This window comes from Staurois parvus, unplaced genomic scaffold, assembly GCF_062004578.1.
Source record: "Staurois parvus isolate SC_StPar_1 unplaced genomic scaffold, SC_StPar_1.0 ptg000286l, whole genome shotgun sequence".
In the NCBI taxonomy this organism is placed as follows: domain Eukaryota; kingdom Metazoa; phylum Chordata; class Amphibia; order Anura; family Ranidae; genus Staurois; species Staurois parvus.
This window is the reverse complement of record NW_028318082.1, coordinates 352,365-370,142: the sequence shown is the minus strand read 5'-3', so window position 1 is coordinate 370,142 and position 17,778 is coordinate 352,365. Positions and strand designations below refer to the sequence as shown.

Sequence of the window (17,778 nt, the reverse complement as noted above, 5' to 3'; positions counted from 1 at the left end):
TTGACCATGGAATATTTAGTACCAAGGACATTTCACGGATGGAACCCTCCTGAGAGCGACCCATTCTTTCACAAATGTTTGTAGAAGCAATCTGCATGCCTAGGTGCCTGATTTTATACACCTATGGCCATGGAGGTGATTGGAACACATGAATCCAATGATTTGGAGGAGTGTCCTAAAACTTTTGGCAATATAGTGTGTGTATATGGAATCAAACACAAGGATGAAATGTGATAAATTAGGAAATACCCAGGTAGTAAGAATATTAGCACATTTCCAGCCCAGGCTGTCATGCTTTCATAGGCCAAGAAGGGTGGCTGAGTACAGTAAACAACTGCCGAAGCTGCAGTGTATCATGGAGAGGAAGATGAACCACCCAAGAAACCCCCAGAACAGGGGAATTACAGTTTTTTTATACAATTTGGCAGCAGTGCATCCTGTGCCAAAGTCACGACCTAGGCAGAGGAGGGCAGACTAAACACCTTATCCAGGAATAGGTGATTAGTGAACTGCATTGTGGAAGGGATGGGAAAAGATGCACATTGTGGCTCAGGGCAAGGCCTGAGTGTTAAGCCAGGTAGGACATATCAGGCAGAACAGGGTAGTCGGGATTCCAGGTTGTGTAAATAACCTCTAAGAGTAGAAGGAACTAGAAGCTTGTCACCCGAGAGAATAAACTACACTTGTGCTGTGTTCAGCATAAGAAAATCTTGTAAGTAGCAATAGATAGTGCTTAAAAGGAGGTCTCCACAAAATGTTTTTCTATAATTCAGACATGGACAAGACCATTATGCTGAGAAGATGTGAGCACCTAGAAAATAATAGAAGGGAAAAAAAAAACTTCCCAAAGTGTTTAGGCACAACTTTTAAGGAAAATGTAAAGCGACATCTGTCAGGTATTAGATGGAAGAATTCAGGTGTTTGGGGACCTATAGCCACAAACTCAGAGAAAACCCACTGATTATTCCAGGGGTTGAAAAACAAACCCCGATAATCTAGCACCCCACAGACACAATGAATGGAAGTAAGTGGATAGGAAGGAAATTAACCCGCACACTGCCCTTGGTAGGAGGGAAAAAAAGAACTCTGGCATCAAAAGTCTTGATGAAAATATACAGTAGTCTTTTGCAAGTCTAACTACAGTATACATCAGACAAATGTCAGAAGGCACCTTGTGGAAACTTGACTACCAAAATGATTCCTAGACAATCTTGTGGAATGTAAGTCTTTAGGATAGGAGTTCCTATGTCGTTATTCGTAAGCCCTAAAATCTTTTTCTGAGTAGGAAAAGAAGGTAACCACTCATTTTATAAAATAGCAATGTGGTTAAAGTGGAACTTTAGGTAGAAAATAGACATGGGAGAACAAGTAGGATTTTTAATGCAGAAGAAACATGCTTTGTATCTTCTGAATTAAAATTACTTACCTGTCTTTCTGACCCTGTACAGTGCACAGCTCACTGTAGAAATTAGGAGAGAAAAGATTTTTTGCCATCTTTTTTTAAGCTGGGATAAGTGTCAAGAGATTACCCCATTACCTAAATAAGAGGGGAGGGTGACCCTTTAATATCAGGAAGGCTTTTTAGCAGCTCTAGCTGGTTTAGAGAGAAGGTGTACCACAACTGGAAGGACATTAAGCAGATAATGATTGTACCCGACGGGGCAAATACATGAAGTCCTGACAGTAGAAGCTACAACATGCAGCGTGAATTGTGATATTAGATAATGGGGTGTGAACCCTTTCCCATCAGTAGCTGCCTCAATGTATTCATCGAGGGACTTTCAAAAGAGAAGCTCACCCTCAAAGGGCATTCACAAAAGGTATATTTCATGCACCAGATCAGTTGCCCAGGCTATAAGCCTTAGGATTCTGCACATATGCACAGGAAGTAATGACTATCTGGAGATCTGACAAATCAGATTCTCAGTGGCGTACACAGAATATTAGGGCTTAATTTAAAAGATGTAACTTGGAGTACAAATTTGGGCGGTCTACCAAAGAAAAAAGTTCATCATGAATTTCTCCAGCTCATTTAGCCATACACTTGGGCAGGGCCTGCTAGCAAAAAGGAGGTTTTTAGAAGGGTCTTAAACTGTCTATCTACTGAATCTTTAAAGATGGGGGTGCCCTCAATAGGAATGGTAAAACATTTTAAATAATTTTTCATTCAATATTTTAATTTTATTTTTATACCATTATTTTTAATTTTTTTTACTATTCAACATAAAACACTTTCATCAGAGTAGTTCAATGTTACCATGGTAACATTGTACTACTCTGAGGGGGTGATCAGGGATTTTTTTTTTTTTTACACTTTGATTTCTGGTAAAATTTAGCTCATTGTACCAGCAATGCTATGAGCTGTCATGAACTGAATGGGTTAAGTTCTTGACAGAGCAGACTACTAGAGATCTGTGATTGGCTACAGCTAATCACATGGTACAGGGTGCTGTGATTGGGCAAGGTACAAAGCTGTGGGTCGATTACAACTCACTAGTAATGGTAGCAAAGCTTTTATGTAATCACACCGATCAAAATAGCTTTGTGGATATTGTGATCACATGATCACTGGGTCCCAATTATGGGAATCCGCATTCCGCTGTGTCCTGTGTCATTACAGCCAAAATCACATATGGGTACGTTGCTTTGCCTGTTCATGCCGCCTGCCCGCAGTAAACGTACTGTGGGTGGTCAGCAAATTGTTAAAGTAGGTATTATCCCAATTTGGCCACAAAAGTGGAAATACACTTTAGCTAGTTCATCTCTTTGGTCATACTGCCTACGTCCAAACAGTGGAGGGTTAGGCCCAAGCTGATAGCAGAAATCAACTTGTGCTTAAATTTTTCTGCTAGCTCCTGGCTGTACAGCTGCCAACCACTTTCACTGTGCGGGCAGCATGGTTCCCGCACCAGACTACCCCACCGTGTGGGCTCTTCTGCTCTTACCAGGAGCCATGGACCACATCATAGGGCTTCAACATGGTGGGCAGATTTTGTCGCTTCCGGTTTCAGAGCCAGCATTCTATGGCTGATACAGCCAGAGAAATGTGGAACCGAACAAATCTCTGCTCGGTTAGATACTTTGGAGAACAGGGCAGACACTGGGGTCTATTAAACTCCCAATGTCTCCTTAAAGAGTATCTGTCACCCAATGCTATCACATGGGGGTTGTTAACCCCTTGGGATACCAATAAATTTGAATTAAAAAATAAAATAATAAAAAAATTAAATTATAATTAAATGTATTTAAAAAAACCCCAAACATTAAACATAAGCCCCCCTGCCCTGCATGCACCCAGAAATGCAAACGCATACCCAGGATGCGCACATATATATAAACCGGGATCACCCCACATGTGCGGTATTGCCGCGAACATTGGAATGACAGCCATAACTCTAGCACGAGAGCTCACAGTTACCTCTAAATTGATGAGCTAAAAAGGCTTTTAAAGCATCACCTATGGAGATTTTTGGGTACAGTAGTTTTCTGCAATATCACACGCACACGCAATTTTAAGACTTGGCATGTTTAGTATGTACTTACTTATTGCAAATTTATCTGTTATTATATTATTAAAGGTATTATATTGTGCAGGTTTACGTTAGAATTAAATGTATTATTTTTCCTGAAAATATAAGTTTAATCTCCATTCACACCAATGCGGTTTATTTTAGTGCTTTTTGCAGAAATGCACTACAGTCTATTTAACATGGTTTCCTTTGGAACATGTTCACATCTATGTTTTTTTGAGCTGCTGCATTTTTGGAACGGGTCGGGACTTAATTAAAAGCAATAAGCAGATTTTTGGAGTTCAATGGAGAAGCTGCTGAATTGCAGGGTAGTGCATTTCTGCTGTGTTTTGCATTTTTATTTTGCCCAGCAACAAAAAAAATTCCACTTTAACGAAAAAAAAAAAAAGAGCTTAACAAAATGCAAAACGCGTCAAAAACACATAAAAAATGTGTGTAGAAAAACGCAAGATGAACTACGAAAAGCACTGCAAAGGTGTGAACGCAGCCTTAATAAACAGTTGTGCAAATATCATGCAACACAAAAAATTGCAACAACTAACTTTTTATTCTTAGGCCCTCTGATTTCAGAAAATGTATAATGTTCTGTTGTTGTTTAAGTCATTTTATAGCCAAAAATGCAGATTTATAGTGTAAAACAACTAAAAAACTGCTCTAGTGCCAAAGATGTTAATAACCTTAGAAGCAACTGGGACTGCTGGCTAAAATTCTGCTAATGCCAGCCAGAAGCTAGTACTAGTGATGCAGACTAACTCATGGTAACGTTCTAGGATCCCACTGCCTGCTCTCATCAGCCAGCTGAACCAGAACCTGTCATGTCTCTCTTAAATGCTTTTCCATTAATACGATACAGCCACAGCAGCCACGTGAATTTCAAACAACACTGATCACAGCTTTGTTAAATGCCAGTGGAAAAACATCCGTCCATGCCCCTCTTCCACCACCATTGATAAGTTTCACCCTGTCCTGGGACTTAAAGTCAGAAGCCAATGATATTTTCAAAAGTAAAAACCAATACAATCTTTGTGAACTGACTTTCATATAAAAGGCCCAACTCAGAAAGCTTTAGCACATGAATAAGTATCTTTGTTTTAGCCATGAGCCATGTGACTGCAACTTACAAATCCCATTGGACACAGCTTAAAAAAAAACACCATTTTAAAAAAAATACCTATCCTTATCCTGGTGTGTCAAACTTTGTGAAGTGAGACTAAAGTAAAATAGGCTTCAGTGCCATAAAACCTTTAGTGAATTAAAAAAAAGAAAATTCTGATAAACTAGTAAATAATACATGAGAATAAAAACACAGAATGAAAAAGGCTTTTGTAAAGCTACACTAGTTTGTTTATGTAAAGGAAATATAATGGAAACACAAAAAGAAACAATGATTTTAAATTATAGCTTAAAGCTGAAAAAAACACTGCAGCTTAGCAGTCCTTAGATGTGGTGGCTGCATTCATTTTAATTTTAAAAAATGTTCTCCTATATTTTCACCTGGTAATCCTGCAAAGAACACTTTTTGGGGTTGATTTGCTAAAACTGGAGAGTGTGAAATCTGGGGCAGCTCTGCATAGAAACCAATTAGCTTCCAGGTTTTTTTTGTCAAAGTTTAATTGAACAAGCTTGGAAACTCATTGGCTACCATGCACAGCTGCACCAGATTTTGCACTCTTGTTTTAGTGAATCAAACGCTTTGGGGTTGATTTACTAAAAATAAAGAGTGCAAAATCTGGAGCAGTTGTGCATGGTAAACAATCCCCTTTTAACTTTATCTTGTTCAATTAAGCTTTGCCAATAAAACCAGAAAGCTGATTGATTTCTATGCACCGCTGCACCAGATTTTGCACTCTCCAGTTTTAGCAAATCAATTCCTTTGTGTCTACACTTTCTTTTCCATTGCATCTATGGAGGGGACCATAGTTGTCAACCTAAACTGCAAACGTATCTGCCTTAGTTCATCTCCATTAAATTAAGGATTGATGGGACTAGAAGCTTGCAAAAAAAGGACACATATATTTTATTTCAATACTGAAAAAGTTTTAACATAAAAAAAAATCCACTACAGCTAATGATTGCAATATATGCAACATATGCAATATATAACATCAGGGCCACAGATAAGGCAGTACAGCTGGCCCTCCAGTATAGGGTCTGTTCATGCGACTGAAGACGCCTGTTATCCTATGGGGACTCAGTGGCTGTACGACAGCCGCAGATCCTACCTTGACAAGTGTGCAGTAGTGTGTCAGTAGCCCCAAATGTACACATTCTGTGGCTGCTACATCCCCACAGCGTAACAAAAGGTGCCTACACACAGCTCCAGGGGTCTCCAGCAGTGTAAATTTTGTCAACAAAAATATTTTTGTAGACGAAATTAACACTGGTACTGGAGATTTTAGTCGACTAAAATATGACTAAAACTAAAACAATTCAGATGACTAAAATATGACTGAAACTAAAATGGCATTTTAGTCAAAAGCCTTTGAGTAAAACTAAACCAAAATATTAACACTGCTCTCCAGCAACATAAACTGCTGATTCCCTATACAGGCCACAGCCCTAAGACTTCATTCACATGCAGAGCTTTATCTATTAACTCAGTATAGTTTTATATTTTAGATTTAAAAGGAATTTTGTAAGTTATGTTGTGTTTCTTAATAATGATTTTAGTGTATTTTTAGCGAAAATCTCATTTTGATATTTTCTGGAGGGGGTCCTGTCAGGTAGGCTGTACAGAGCCCCATGATTTCTAACAGCAGCCTTGTATAGCATTGTTGATGTTTGGTTTAGGTACGTTTTACTGTATTACCTTATTTTGCAGCATTTCTCGAGGGAACAGCCATCTGAATGCAGGATCTTTAAAATGTCTTTGGACTGTGTCTATTCCGTATAGGTTAGCCAGTTTGCGTATTAGATAAACTCTGTACCAGTTATTGCCAGACTGTGAACATAAATCCACCACACATCTCAGGTACTGTTCGTTTATGGTTTCTGAAACAAAAGTACAATGTTAAATAATAAGCTACCTCAGTAACAAAAATACACAGCAAGACAGCTAAATAGCCAGGTTTATTAACCACTTGCCTACTGGGCACTTCTACCCCCTTCCTGCCCAGGCCAATTTTCAGCTTTCAGTGCTGTCGCACTTTGAATGACAATTGTGCAGTCATGCAACACTATACCCATATGACATTTTTATAATTTTTTTCACACTAATAGAACTTTCTTTTTGTGGTATTTAATTGCTGCTGGGTGTTTTATTTTTTGCTCTATAAACAAAAAAAGAGCAAAAACATTTGAAAAAACAAAGTTTTTCTTTATTTCTATTATATAATTTTGCAAACAAGTAATTATTCTCCTTCACTGATGTGCGTTGATGAGGCTGCACTGATAGGCAGCACTGATGGGCACTGATGAGGTGGCACAGATAGGCAGCACTGATAGGCGGCACTGATGATGCTGCAATATAGGCTGCACTGCTGGGTGGCACTGCTGGGCAGCACTGGTGGGTGGCACTGTTGGGCACTAATGGGTGGCACTGTTTTGCACAGGTGGGTGGAACTGCTAGGCACTGATCACCAGTGCCGATCCGTCCTCTGACAATTGCCGGTTATCGGCAGCACTTTCCTCACGCAAAGTGCAACCGTTAACCGGCAACTTCATTTACTGGTGATCTGCTGTGTCACTGGACACAGCTGATCACGTGGTAAAAGGAGGCCATGATTGGCCTTTTACCACATCACATGATCAGCTGTTTCCATAGGACACAGCAATCACGGAGATTGCCAGAGGCTCGCAGGAGGGCGTGTTCTGGGAGGACGTCATGTGAAGCCCTCCCAGAATTGGACAACCGCGCTGTAGCCGTAATTCGGCTATAGCGTGGTTGGCAAGTGGTTAAAGGCAATTTTTTAAAAGTTTCTGAATCCTACACACCGCACTTGACTCTCCCTTCTCAGAAACAGAAGTACTTACTGAGTTAAAGTCAAAATTACACAAATGACCGGCCCTGATGGTGTCATGGCTCCTTTTTTTTAAGTGCTTTCTAGTTTCATTGGCTCCCCTACAGCATGATGCTTTGAATGACCTCCACAATCAACAATATTTTCAACCAGCGATTGCAATGATTCCTAAACTCTATTCTGATTAACTCAGCTGGCCTAAATTTAGACACATCTCCTTACTGAATGTCGATATAATTTTGTTTTTTTAAAATCTTGGTGACCAGAAAAATTAAAAGGCTACTGCGCCTTTTGTACAAGTTGACCTTTGGGACATAAGGTATATGGGGACTTATTTATTGGGGCCAAGTTGGTTTCATTCTAATTAGGCAATCTAGAGACAACATACACAAACTGTTTTTCCTAACTGACACCTAAAGCAGAAAAACATTCTCCTTTTGCTATTGGTGTTAGATATTCATAAGTCCTTTGATTCCCTGTCCTGGCCATATCTCGTCTACATTTTTAAAAAAATGGGGCCTGAAATTTTGCTCATGGGTCTTCACTCTCTATAATTCCCCTTTAGCTTTAAATCTTCTTTGTAACCAATCTGGCAGGTAACTAGGAAGCACTACACATTTTTTTGCCTTTGTGATCAAACTGCTGGCTCAAACTGTAAGAGATTCCTCTACCATCTCTGGGGTAATGATAGCTGCATTTTTAAAATAATAGTACAGTTAGTTGTGCTGGCCCATTTTCTTTGGTCACACAATATATAATTTTATTTTGACTTATTTTGGATTGCATATTATGAATTTTGGGACAGCACAATCACTAGTATAGGTCTATCCTAAAAAGAAAGCACAGTACTCTGAACAAACAGTTTTTCTTTTATCTTATATCAAGGTATTGTGCAAGCCGCTTTCCTGGTTAAAGGCCAAGTTCATCTGTATAGAAAAATTAATAAATGCACATATGTTTGCAGAAAAAAATACATTTATTATAAATACCTTCAGGAGCCTGGAAAGCATTGCACCTGCAATCACTAGACCATGGGTGCAATGTGGGCTCCTGCAGACATGTCCTCCAGCTTTCAGTCCATACCTCTGTGCGGGCTGTTTGAAAGCCTGAGAATATGTCAGTGGACTAGGAGAGCGCTCATCGGTCCCCACACAGCCCATTAAAACTTTAAATCCATCTGCCACTGTGGCAGAGAGTACTTGTAATTTATTCATTCACAGACATCTGTGTGAATAAATGATGTAATTGTGTGGGTGGAGCCCCGCACAGCTGCACTGTTTTTAAAAAGTGAGAATGAATGGAGAAGTCCCCCCCCACTGCCACAGAAGGGGGATCGGGGGGCAGAGGGAGAAGGAGCTGGGACGTTACATTTTCCACCCTAAATACGAATGGAACGTGTACTATGCTTGCATCTTTGCCAGTTATCTCCCTGAGCTTGTCAGTCACACATCAACACTCAGCTCCCTCCCTCATCATGAGAGTGCACACTATTCCATGAACAGTTGTACCTATTATTACTCCTAGCTCCAGGTATTTGTTTTCCATATGCTTTTCCCACATACCTCTGGGTTTGACTGACATCATTTCTGCTGTCACATCAAGTGCCAGCCTCACCCGGGCCACATCCTGAAGGAGTTGTACAGATGTCTCTTCCTTTGTTTGCCGCTTGCTGTTTCTTAAGCAGTTTTGCAAGAACAATGCTTCCGCCTCAAAGTATTCACGTTTTTCATTATCATTTTGAACTTTTTGTTTCCTTTCATATAGTGAATCCTGCAATAAAGCCCAAATTATAATAAAATTACATGCTATATATAGAAATTGCTTAACATCACAAACAAAAAAAAGACTGATGGCAAAAAGATGTCTCTTTCTTTACATTTCTTATTTTCCTTTGAAGACTGCTTTTGTTTTATGCCCACCCTATATAAGAGATCTAATGTTATCCTTCTAAAGATAAATGTACTTTTCTATTTCCACTTTCCAGCACACTAAACATATACCTGTTTACAACACTGCTGTCCAGATGTTTCCATTTTGCAATCAACACAGCCTCATACAGTCTCTGGCTGAAGCTTTTGGAAATCCATGAAGATGTACTGCACATGTGCACTAGGGCCTCCAATCATCTCACTTAAAAGCCCACCTTTCAGCTTTGGAATGAACTTTTTATTGAAATGAACAGATCGATCTGTTGTAGTATAGCTCAGGGGATTTCTGAAGGTTTTAGTCATAGCTTATAAGGCGCCAGTTGGCTGCAAAATTAAGCTTTAGGCTACACATGAACTTACCTAGTCAAACTCTCCTGGCAGCAGAAAACCGCTAAACGCGGTACTGCGTTTAGTGCTTGGAAATTTATTCATTTGATTGGCCAGAGTATTTTCCACTGACATGGATAAATTCCCAACCACTAAATGCGGCTAGCCACATTTATACACGCTTTTGCCGCCACCGCCCCCCCCCCTTCCCACAATGGAAGGGACACTAAGTACAGGGGTGGGCAGCGGCTGTTTCTTACCTGGTTCTGGTCCCACGACGATCCGGTCCAGGAAGCGCGGCTGCGCCTTCAGTTCAGTCACTGGATGTTCGTGCGGCTGCTCGGCTCCGCCTCCTCACCAGTGATTGGCCGCCAGAACTGTAGCTCAGGAAAGGCACACAGGCGGCCAATCACCGGCGAGGGGGTGGAGCCGAGCGGCCCCACGAAAATCGAGTGCAGGACCAGCAGGTAAGTGGTCAGTGTAGAGGTGCTGCTGCAACCACATATGCTGGCTGCAGCAGCACCATACGAGAACAGGGTCAGCAAGTGTCAGTGGGAGGAATAGTGCCCCATCATTGGTGTCACTGATACCAATGATGGAGCACTATTCCTCCCACTGATACCAATGATGGGGCACTATTCCTCCCACTGACACCAACGATGGGGCACTATTCCTCCCACTGACACCAACGATGGGGCACTATTCCTCCCCCCCACTGACACCAATGATGGGGCACTATTCCTCCCCCCCACTGACACCAACGATGGGGCACTATTCCTCCCCCCCACTGACATCAACGATGGGGCACTATTCCCCCCCCCCCACTGACACCAATGATGGGGCACTATTCCACCCCCCACTGACACCAATGATGGGACACCATTCCTCCCACTGACACCAATGTTGGGACACCATTCCTCCTACTGACACCAATGATGGGGCACTATTCCCCCCACTGATACTAATGATGGGGCACTATTCCTGCCACTAATGCCAATGATGGGGCACTATTCCTGCCACTGATACCAATGATGGGGCACTATTCCTGCCACTGGTGTGCATTGTAAGAGGGGTAGTCTTATACGGCGAGTATAGCTCAAACACTAAATTTTAGCAGGAAAAGTAGGGGGGTCGTCTTATACGCCCAGTCGTCTTATACGCCAGCAAATACGGTAATTGTTGCAGAGACCAATCAAAGGGGACAAAACTATAAAAAAAAAATTCCTGATGTAAACGGATGGCATCCCTTTACATCCATTCTATTCCATTTCAACAGATCTGGATGTACCCTTTTACGTTAAAAAAAAAGGACCGTAACAGACACGGATGTAAACGGATGGTAAATAGATGATCATTCATTCACATCTGCTGGTCCATAGAAATACATTGCTGTTTGTTTTTCATCGGTCAATGGATGGATGAAAAATGGAAAACCAGTCCGCCCATGCGACAGGGGCCTTAGTCTTTAAAGCCCGATTTTACCTTCAGTTTAACTTAGCTGTATATCTTCCAACTGCATCAAAACAAAAGATGTTTATTGTCTTACAATTCAATTTCTTTCCAAAGGCCACAAACTAAGAAGAAAAGCGTATCCTTTGCCAGCAGCTGCAGAGTGAGACCCTTGCTCTCTGTAGGAAAGCAGTGATCTCAATACAGAGGTTTGACGCGCCTCTTGGTCAAACCTATAGCTCTGCAATCAACAAACCTTATGGCCCTGTTGATTGTAGAGCTCTAGCTCTGCAAGGGTGTTGGACCACTGCAAAAGAGACCACTGGTTCCCCACAGAGAGCAAGAGCCCACTCTCCTGCAAGCTGACAAGGGACAGACATTTCTCCTTAGGCTATGGCTGCTTTCCAAAGAAAAACTATACAACTTTGCACACCTTTTCTTTTTATGCACCTAGCATATACCTATATTTACCATACCTGATTTAAACTGAAAGTTCAATTGGCTTTACCAACTAGCATAGCTTACTCAGTGTCATCAATTCTTTAATAGTGTGTATACGAAGATGAGCGACTAGAATGATCTATGGATACAGTAAGTGTCACAAATACTAGCACTGGAAATATAACCCTGAACTTACTATTCTTTCATAGTGCTATTAAAGCATAACTCCATGTTTACTATCACCCTAAATAGTCTGTTTGGGCTAAGCTGGCTTTACTAATAGATGTGCCCGCAGTCAGTGCTGTATTAACTGTATGTAGCATCAACTATATGCAGTATACAGCTCTGAGTTATGGCAATACAGGGCCTTTCCATCTTCTGCTTGAACAAAATGGAGTTGGGCTCAGCACTGTTCAGCCATTCACAGGAAGCCTTGTATTTTATCAAGAAATTCAAGGCTTCCTCTGATTGGCTGAGGTGGAGGTCGTTACTTTATCTGCCCACCTCAGCCAATCAGAGGATGCCTTGTATTCATTGATAAAAATACAAAGCCAAAAACACAGGAAATTCCCATCTTTCACCCTACCCTATAACCCTTAAAAACAGCACTTAATACCCCATAAAGCCACATACATTACCAGGAATCCCCATTAGCCCGGTCTCCTTTCCTTGCTCCCTACCTTATAACCCACCACACCACTCGAGCTCACACTCTCCTACCTAAATGAATACCCAGACTCTCCAGAGTAGACTTTGATATCAAGCATATACCACACACATCCACCAGACTGGCCTCTTAAGGAGGGTCTTGTCGATGGATGGGAAGGTGGGGGAGTACTTCTTATGCCCTGCTCTCCCCCCTCCTGGTACAGACATGCTCCTCTAATCTAAAAAAACTGAAATGTGAGCACACCGTCTCAGTCACAACTCAGACTGTTCAAGATACCTTTGAGACGAAAAAATGGTATTTTCTATTCTGCTGTTTTTGACATTGTTATTTCTGTACAATACCAACTTTTGTTTCAGCAGCAGACAGTGAGTCATCATACCATTACCACAACACAGCGATGTATACATCTGATGCTACACACAGTTTATACAGTGCTGACAGCGTCCGCATCATCTATTAGTAAAGGAAAGCTTGGCCCAAACAAACTATTCAAAGTAAAAGTAAACATGTAGTTAGTCTTTAAAGTGATTTTAGACCCAATACCAAAAACGAATGCGCTCACCAATGTCAAAGAATTGGTAAGGTGCATTATAATAAACGTTTGTTTTGGGGGTTAAAGCAGTATTAAACACAGAAGAAAACATTTATTATATTGCACCTTACCAATCATTAAATGACTGCATTCATTTTCCTTTTAGCTTTTTTCCCTTCTGTTTTCAACTGGTGATCTGGCCAGAAACACACCAACTGTATTAGAGTGCCCCCACTCTGGATGAAGGAGCACAGGGGGCACATTTGGGCAGTAAGATTGTTATCCTGGGGGAAGGGGAGTTTGGATGCACTAGCAGATTTAAATACACTAATAAATTGAAGCCAAATTCCAGCTAACACTTTATAATCAGTTACAGCTAACACTTTATAATCAGTTACAGCAACCATTTTTTTTCCTTCTGGGATATAGGTTTCACATAAATAAATAAAAGCTGATTATTGTAAGCACCCCTGCTAGTGTTAGATGGTATACATTGGGTGACTCATCTCTGTAACTGTTACACTCTGCTGGAGGGCTTCTTCATTTGAAAAACAATAGACTTAATGGCCAGATCACCAGATGAAATTAGAAGAAAGAAAGCCTAAAAAAAGAAAATGAATTACATCTAAGAAATTGTCAGCAGCAATATAACAAATGTTTGCTTCTCGGTTTAATACCGCTTTAGCCCTATAGTTTCCAGGTCCTGCGCTCCACTTTTACACTCAGTTGGCCAGACCATTTTTTTCAATTTTTCCATTTTTTTTTATTGTTCCCTTACAGCTTTCAGAGTTTGTAACATTCCCCCTTAAACCATATATTTTTCTGAAAGCACATGACCAGAAGAATAAAAAGAAGGAGCTTTTGATTTTTACGAACCGATGATATTTGAGAAAATGTTTATCAAAATGATATTTTTGCTAAACGTACACTAAAATCTTTATTAGCAGATATCAATACAGCAAATTTTAAAAATTCCTGCTAAATTCCTACTAAATATAAAAGCTTAACATATATTGAGTTAATAAATAACAAACATTTGTCAATTTTAAATTGCGCCTTTTTGTGAAATGGTGAAAATCAAAATGTACACAAAAATGAAAATAACCAAATTGCTCTAAGATCTGGAGGGTTTAGTTTTTCACTTACAGTTTTCAGAGTTTGTAAAAGACCCCCTAAACCGGGTGTCGGCAACCCGCGGCTCCAGAGCCGCATGCGGCTCTTTTTCACCTTTGCTGCGGCTCCGGAGCACACAGCCCACCAGGTGACAGGCAATAGGGTTGCCGTAGCTCAGTGGTCGGCAAGCCACGGCTCTTTACACATTTTAATGCGGCTCTTCTGTGTGCCGGGCGCCCGCTCCCCTCCCTCCTCTCGGGCGGCCGCCCCAAAAGTCAGGACTCTGCAGCTAGCCCAGCAATGGGCAAACTACGGCCCGGCGTACCTTTTAATCCAGCCCGCGGAGCGTGGCAAACATTGGCTGTCAGGATGTAGGCGGGGCAGCGTGACGAACTCCTCTCCTCTCACAGTCCCCCCTGAAGACCGGAACGGCGCGGGAACACGGCGAGAGGAACGCGCGGAGCAAAGGTAAGTGAATTGACACAATATGGGGAATGAATTACTATAGGGGGGATGAATTACTATGGGGGATGAATTACTATATGGGGGATGAATTACTATGGGGGATGAATTACTATATGGGGGATGAATTTTCAGTTTTAAAAATGTGGCTCTCAAAATAAATTTAAATCGTGGTTTTGGCGAGATTTGGCTCAGTTGAAAAAAAAGGTTGCCCACCACTGCCCTAAACCATATATTTTCTGAAGGCACCTGACCAGAAGAATAAACAGAAGGTACTTCTGATTTTTAAGGCCCCGCAATATTTGCGTTAATGCTTATCAAATTAATATTTTTTGCTAAAAATACACTAAAATCAATATTAGCCAATACCAACAATATAAATTTTACATTGCGCCTTTTTGTGAAAATGGTGAAAATCAAATATACACAAAAATGTAAACCAAATTTCTCTAAAAATCTGGAGGTTTCATTTTTCACTTACAGCTTTCAGAGATTATAAAAGACCCACCAGACCATATATTTTCTGAAAGCATGACCAGTAGAGTAAAAAGAAGGTGCTACTAATTTTTAAGGTCCCACAACATCTGCACAAATGTTTATCAAAACGATATAAAAAAATAATAAAATCATTATTAGCAGACACCAACACAGCAAATTTGACAAAATTCCTATTAAATATAAAATCTTAACCTGCATTGAGCTAATAAATAGCAAATATTTGTCATTTTTAAATTGAGCCTTTTTGCGAAATGTTGAAAATCGAAGGTACGCAAAAATTTCTCTAAGAATCTGGAGGGTTTCATCTTTCACTTACAGCTTTCAGAGTTTGTAAAACTCCTAAAGACCCCCTAAACCATATATTTTCTGCAAGCACATGACCAGAAGAAATAAAAAAAAGTGCTTCTGATATTTATGGTCCCATCTCGAACAAGGTAATAGAGGAAATATGACCAAGTCCCAACTACAATTTCATACCAATATTAATAACTTCCAATATGTGCAGGTAGTATTCTAGCAACTGGCAGATTAATAGTCAGAATTATATTTCAAACCCAGGGATATCAAACACAGCGTACCTTTGTCACCCAGGAGGGAAGAGACTGCTTTCTTCCCTTTCCTATGTGCTAACATAGTCATGTAGGACCTTGTTTGGCTCGGCATAAAATTCTCTATTAAAATATATACCCAATATTAATGTGCCCAGTTCCTGTTGGATGCTATGAACTGTATGTGAAATGGTTACATGTGGAATAGATGTTTTATGGCACGCTCTGCATTCCTAAGCTCAATAGCCTAACAGGTCATGTGTGATGGCTGACTGAGTTATTGTTTTACAATAGGGCAGAGGAAAGTGTCTTTGCAAAATAGACATCCTGCAAAGCCTAATTAGCATTTTACAGCTCTATAGATGGCCGCTATTTGAGTTTTATTTACAATAAGAGGCTCTTTTGAAGTCCGTTACAACTTCCAGCTACAACTTCCATTTCAAGAGGAGGGTGGAGGGGTTAAAGAGGATTGTTCATGAAAACAAAATGGCTGAGACCTTAACAAGATGGCTCTCGTGTACAGCCTCCATGTCTCTATTGCGCATAATCGTTACACACCTCACAACAAAAACTACTCCATCTAGTATTTTGTATGGCCTCCATGATTTGTAAGGACAGCGCCAAGTCTTCTAAGGCATGGAATGAACAAGTTGGCAATATATTGCAATATCTATCTTTTTCTAAACTTCAGGAATGGCCTCTTTTAGAGCCTGAATGCTGGATGGAGAGTGATGCTCAACTTGTCTCTTCAGAATTCCCCATAGGTGTTCGATTGGTTTCAGATCAGGAGACATACTTAGCCACTGAATCACTTTCACCCTGTTCTTCAGAGATGCAACCCTACATGTGTGTTTTAGATCATTGTCATGTTGGAAAGGTGCACAATGACAAAGGGCACGGAGTGATGGTAGCATCTTCTCTTTCAATAAAGAGCAGTACATCTGTGACTTCATGATACCATCAATGAAAAGCAGTTCCCCGACACCAAGAGCACTCATGAAGTCCCACAAAAGGACACTGCCACCACGTTTCACTGTAGGCACCATGCATTTTTCTTTGTACTCCTCACCTTTGTGATGTCATACAGTTTTGAAACCATAATTTCCAAAAACATTTATTTTGGTCTCATCACTCCAGAGTCGTCTTCTTTTTTAGCATGGGCCCTGGCAAATTTTAGGCGGCTTTTTTTGTACATGGGCTTTAGGAGAGGCTTCCTTCATGGACGACACCCATGCATGCCATTCCTCTACACTGTACGCCATATTGTGTCATGGGAAAAAATCACCCCAGTTTGGCTTTCTACTTCTTTAGCTAACTGCAGTGAACTTGAACTGTGGAAGGCTTAGATATCTCTGTGAGGTGGTTGCAGTTCCATCTTTGTTAAATTTTTATATCACTTTTGCTACAGTATTCTGACTGATAAGTAAAGTTTTGTTGATCTTCTTGTAGCCTTCACTTTTCTTGTGTAAAGAAATTATTTCTCTTCCATGTGGTGCCATGGCTGACAGCATGAAATGGGAAGATGTTTCTTTGTTAACGAACGCCCTTTTATACCTGTCTGCTGGACACCTTTTTAATGAATAATAAGACTCACCTGTAGCTGAATTCTTGTTAATCAGGATTTTGTAAAAAATTTAGCTTTGCTCCTAAGTCTTACATTGGGTGTATTAATTTTTGCAACATCGTCTGGAATGAATTTGTTAGGAAAAATACTTTTTTGTGTGTGCAAGTTAACAAATCTTGTTTGCAATCAATGGCCCGCATTTGTGGGAGTATTTTGTAATATAGTGTATCATAGAAAATGTTGATTCTGAAAGGAAAGTAAAGGTTTCCTGGTAAATGTTTTTGTGTTGGGGTGTACTCATTTATGCTGAGACTGTGTGTATATATATGTATGTATATATATGTATGTATATATATATATATATATATATATATATATATATATATATATATAGGCACACACAAAGATAAGACTACAGGGTAGATTGAACATTAGAGTAGCTTACCTGTTATAATTGGGTTAAATACGATTTTATTGAAAGCGTTTTATACATTGTATTTGACAATGGGAAATATACAGTCATGGCCGAAATTGTTGGCACCCTTGATATTTTTCCTGAAAATCAAGTATTTCACACAAAAAAGGTATTGCATTAACACATGTTTTGCTATACACATGTTTATTCCCTTTGTATGTATTGGAACAAATATAAAACAGAGGCAGAAAAGCAAATATGACATAATGTCACACAAAACCCCAAAAATGGGCTGGACAAAAGTATTGGCACCCTTAACTTAATATTTGGTTGCACACCCTT

General features: G+C 40.2%; 1 protein-coding gene across 1 annotated transcript in view; it reads right to left on the bottom strand.

Annotated features, from left to right (window-relative positions):
* Nucleotides 1–17,778, bottom strand: part of RNF213 (ring finger protein 213) — a 454,388-nt gene that overhangs the window by 102,899 nt on the left and 333,711 nt on the right. Inside the window, exons 46-47 of the mRNA XM_089682127.1 lie at nt 9,052–9,259; nt 6,340–6,521 (exon numbers count right to left, since the gene is read on the bottom strand). Coding sequence (XP_089538253.1) covers nt 6,340–6,521; nt 9,052–9,259 — 390 coding nt within the window. The remainder of the gene's footprint in view (nt 1–6,339; nt 6,522–9,051; nt 9,260–17,778) is intronic.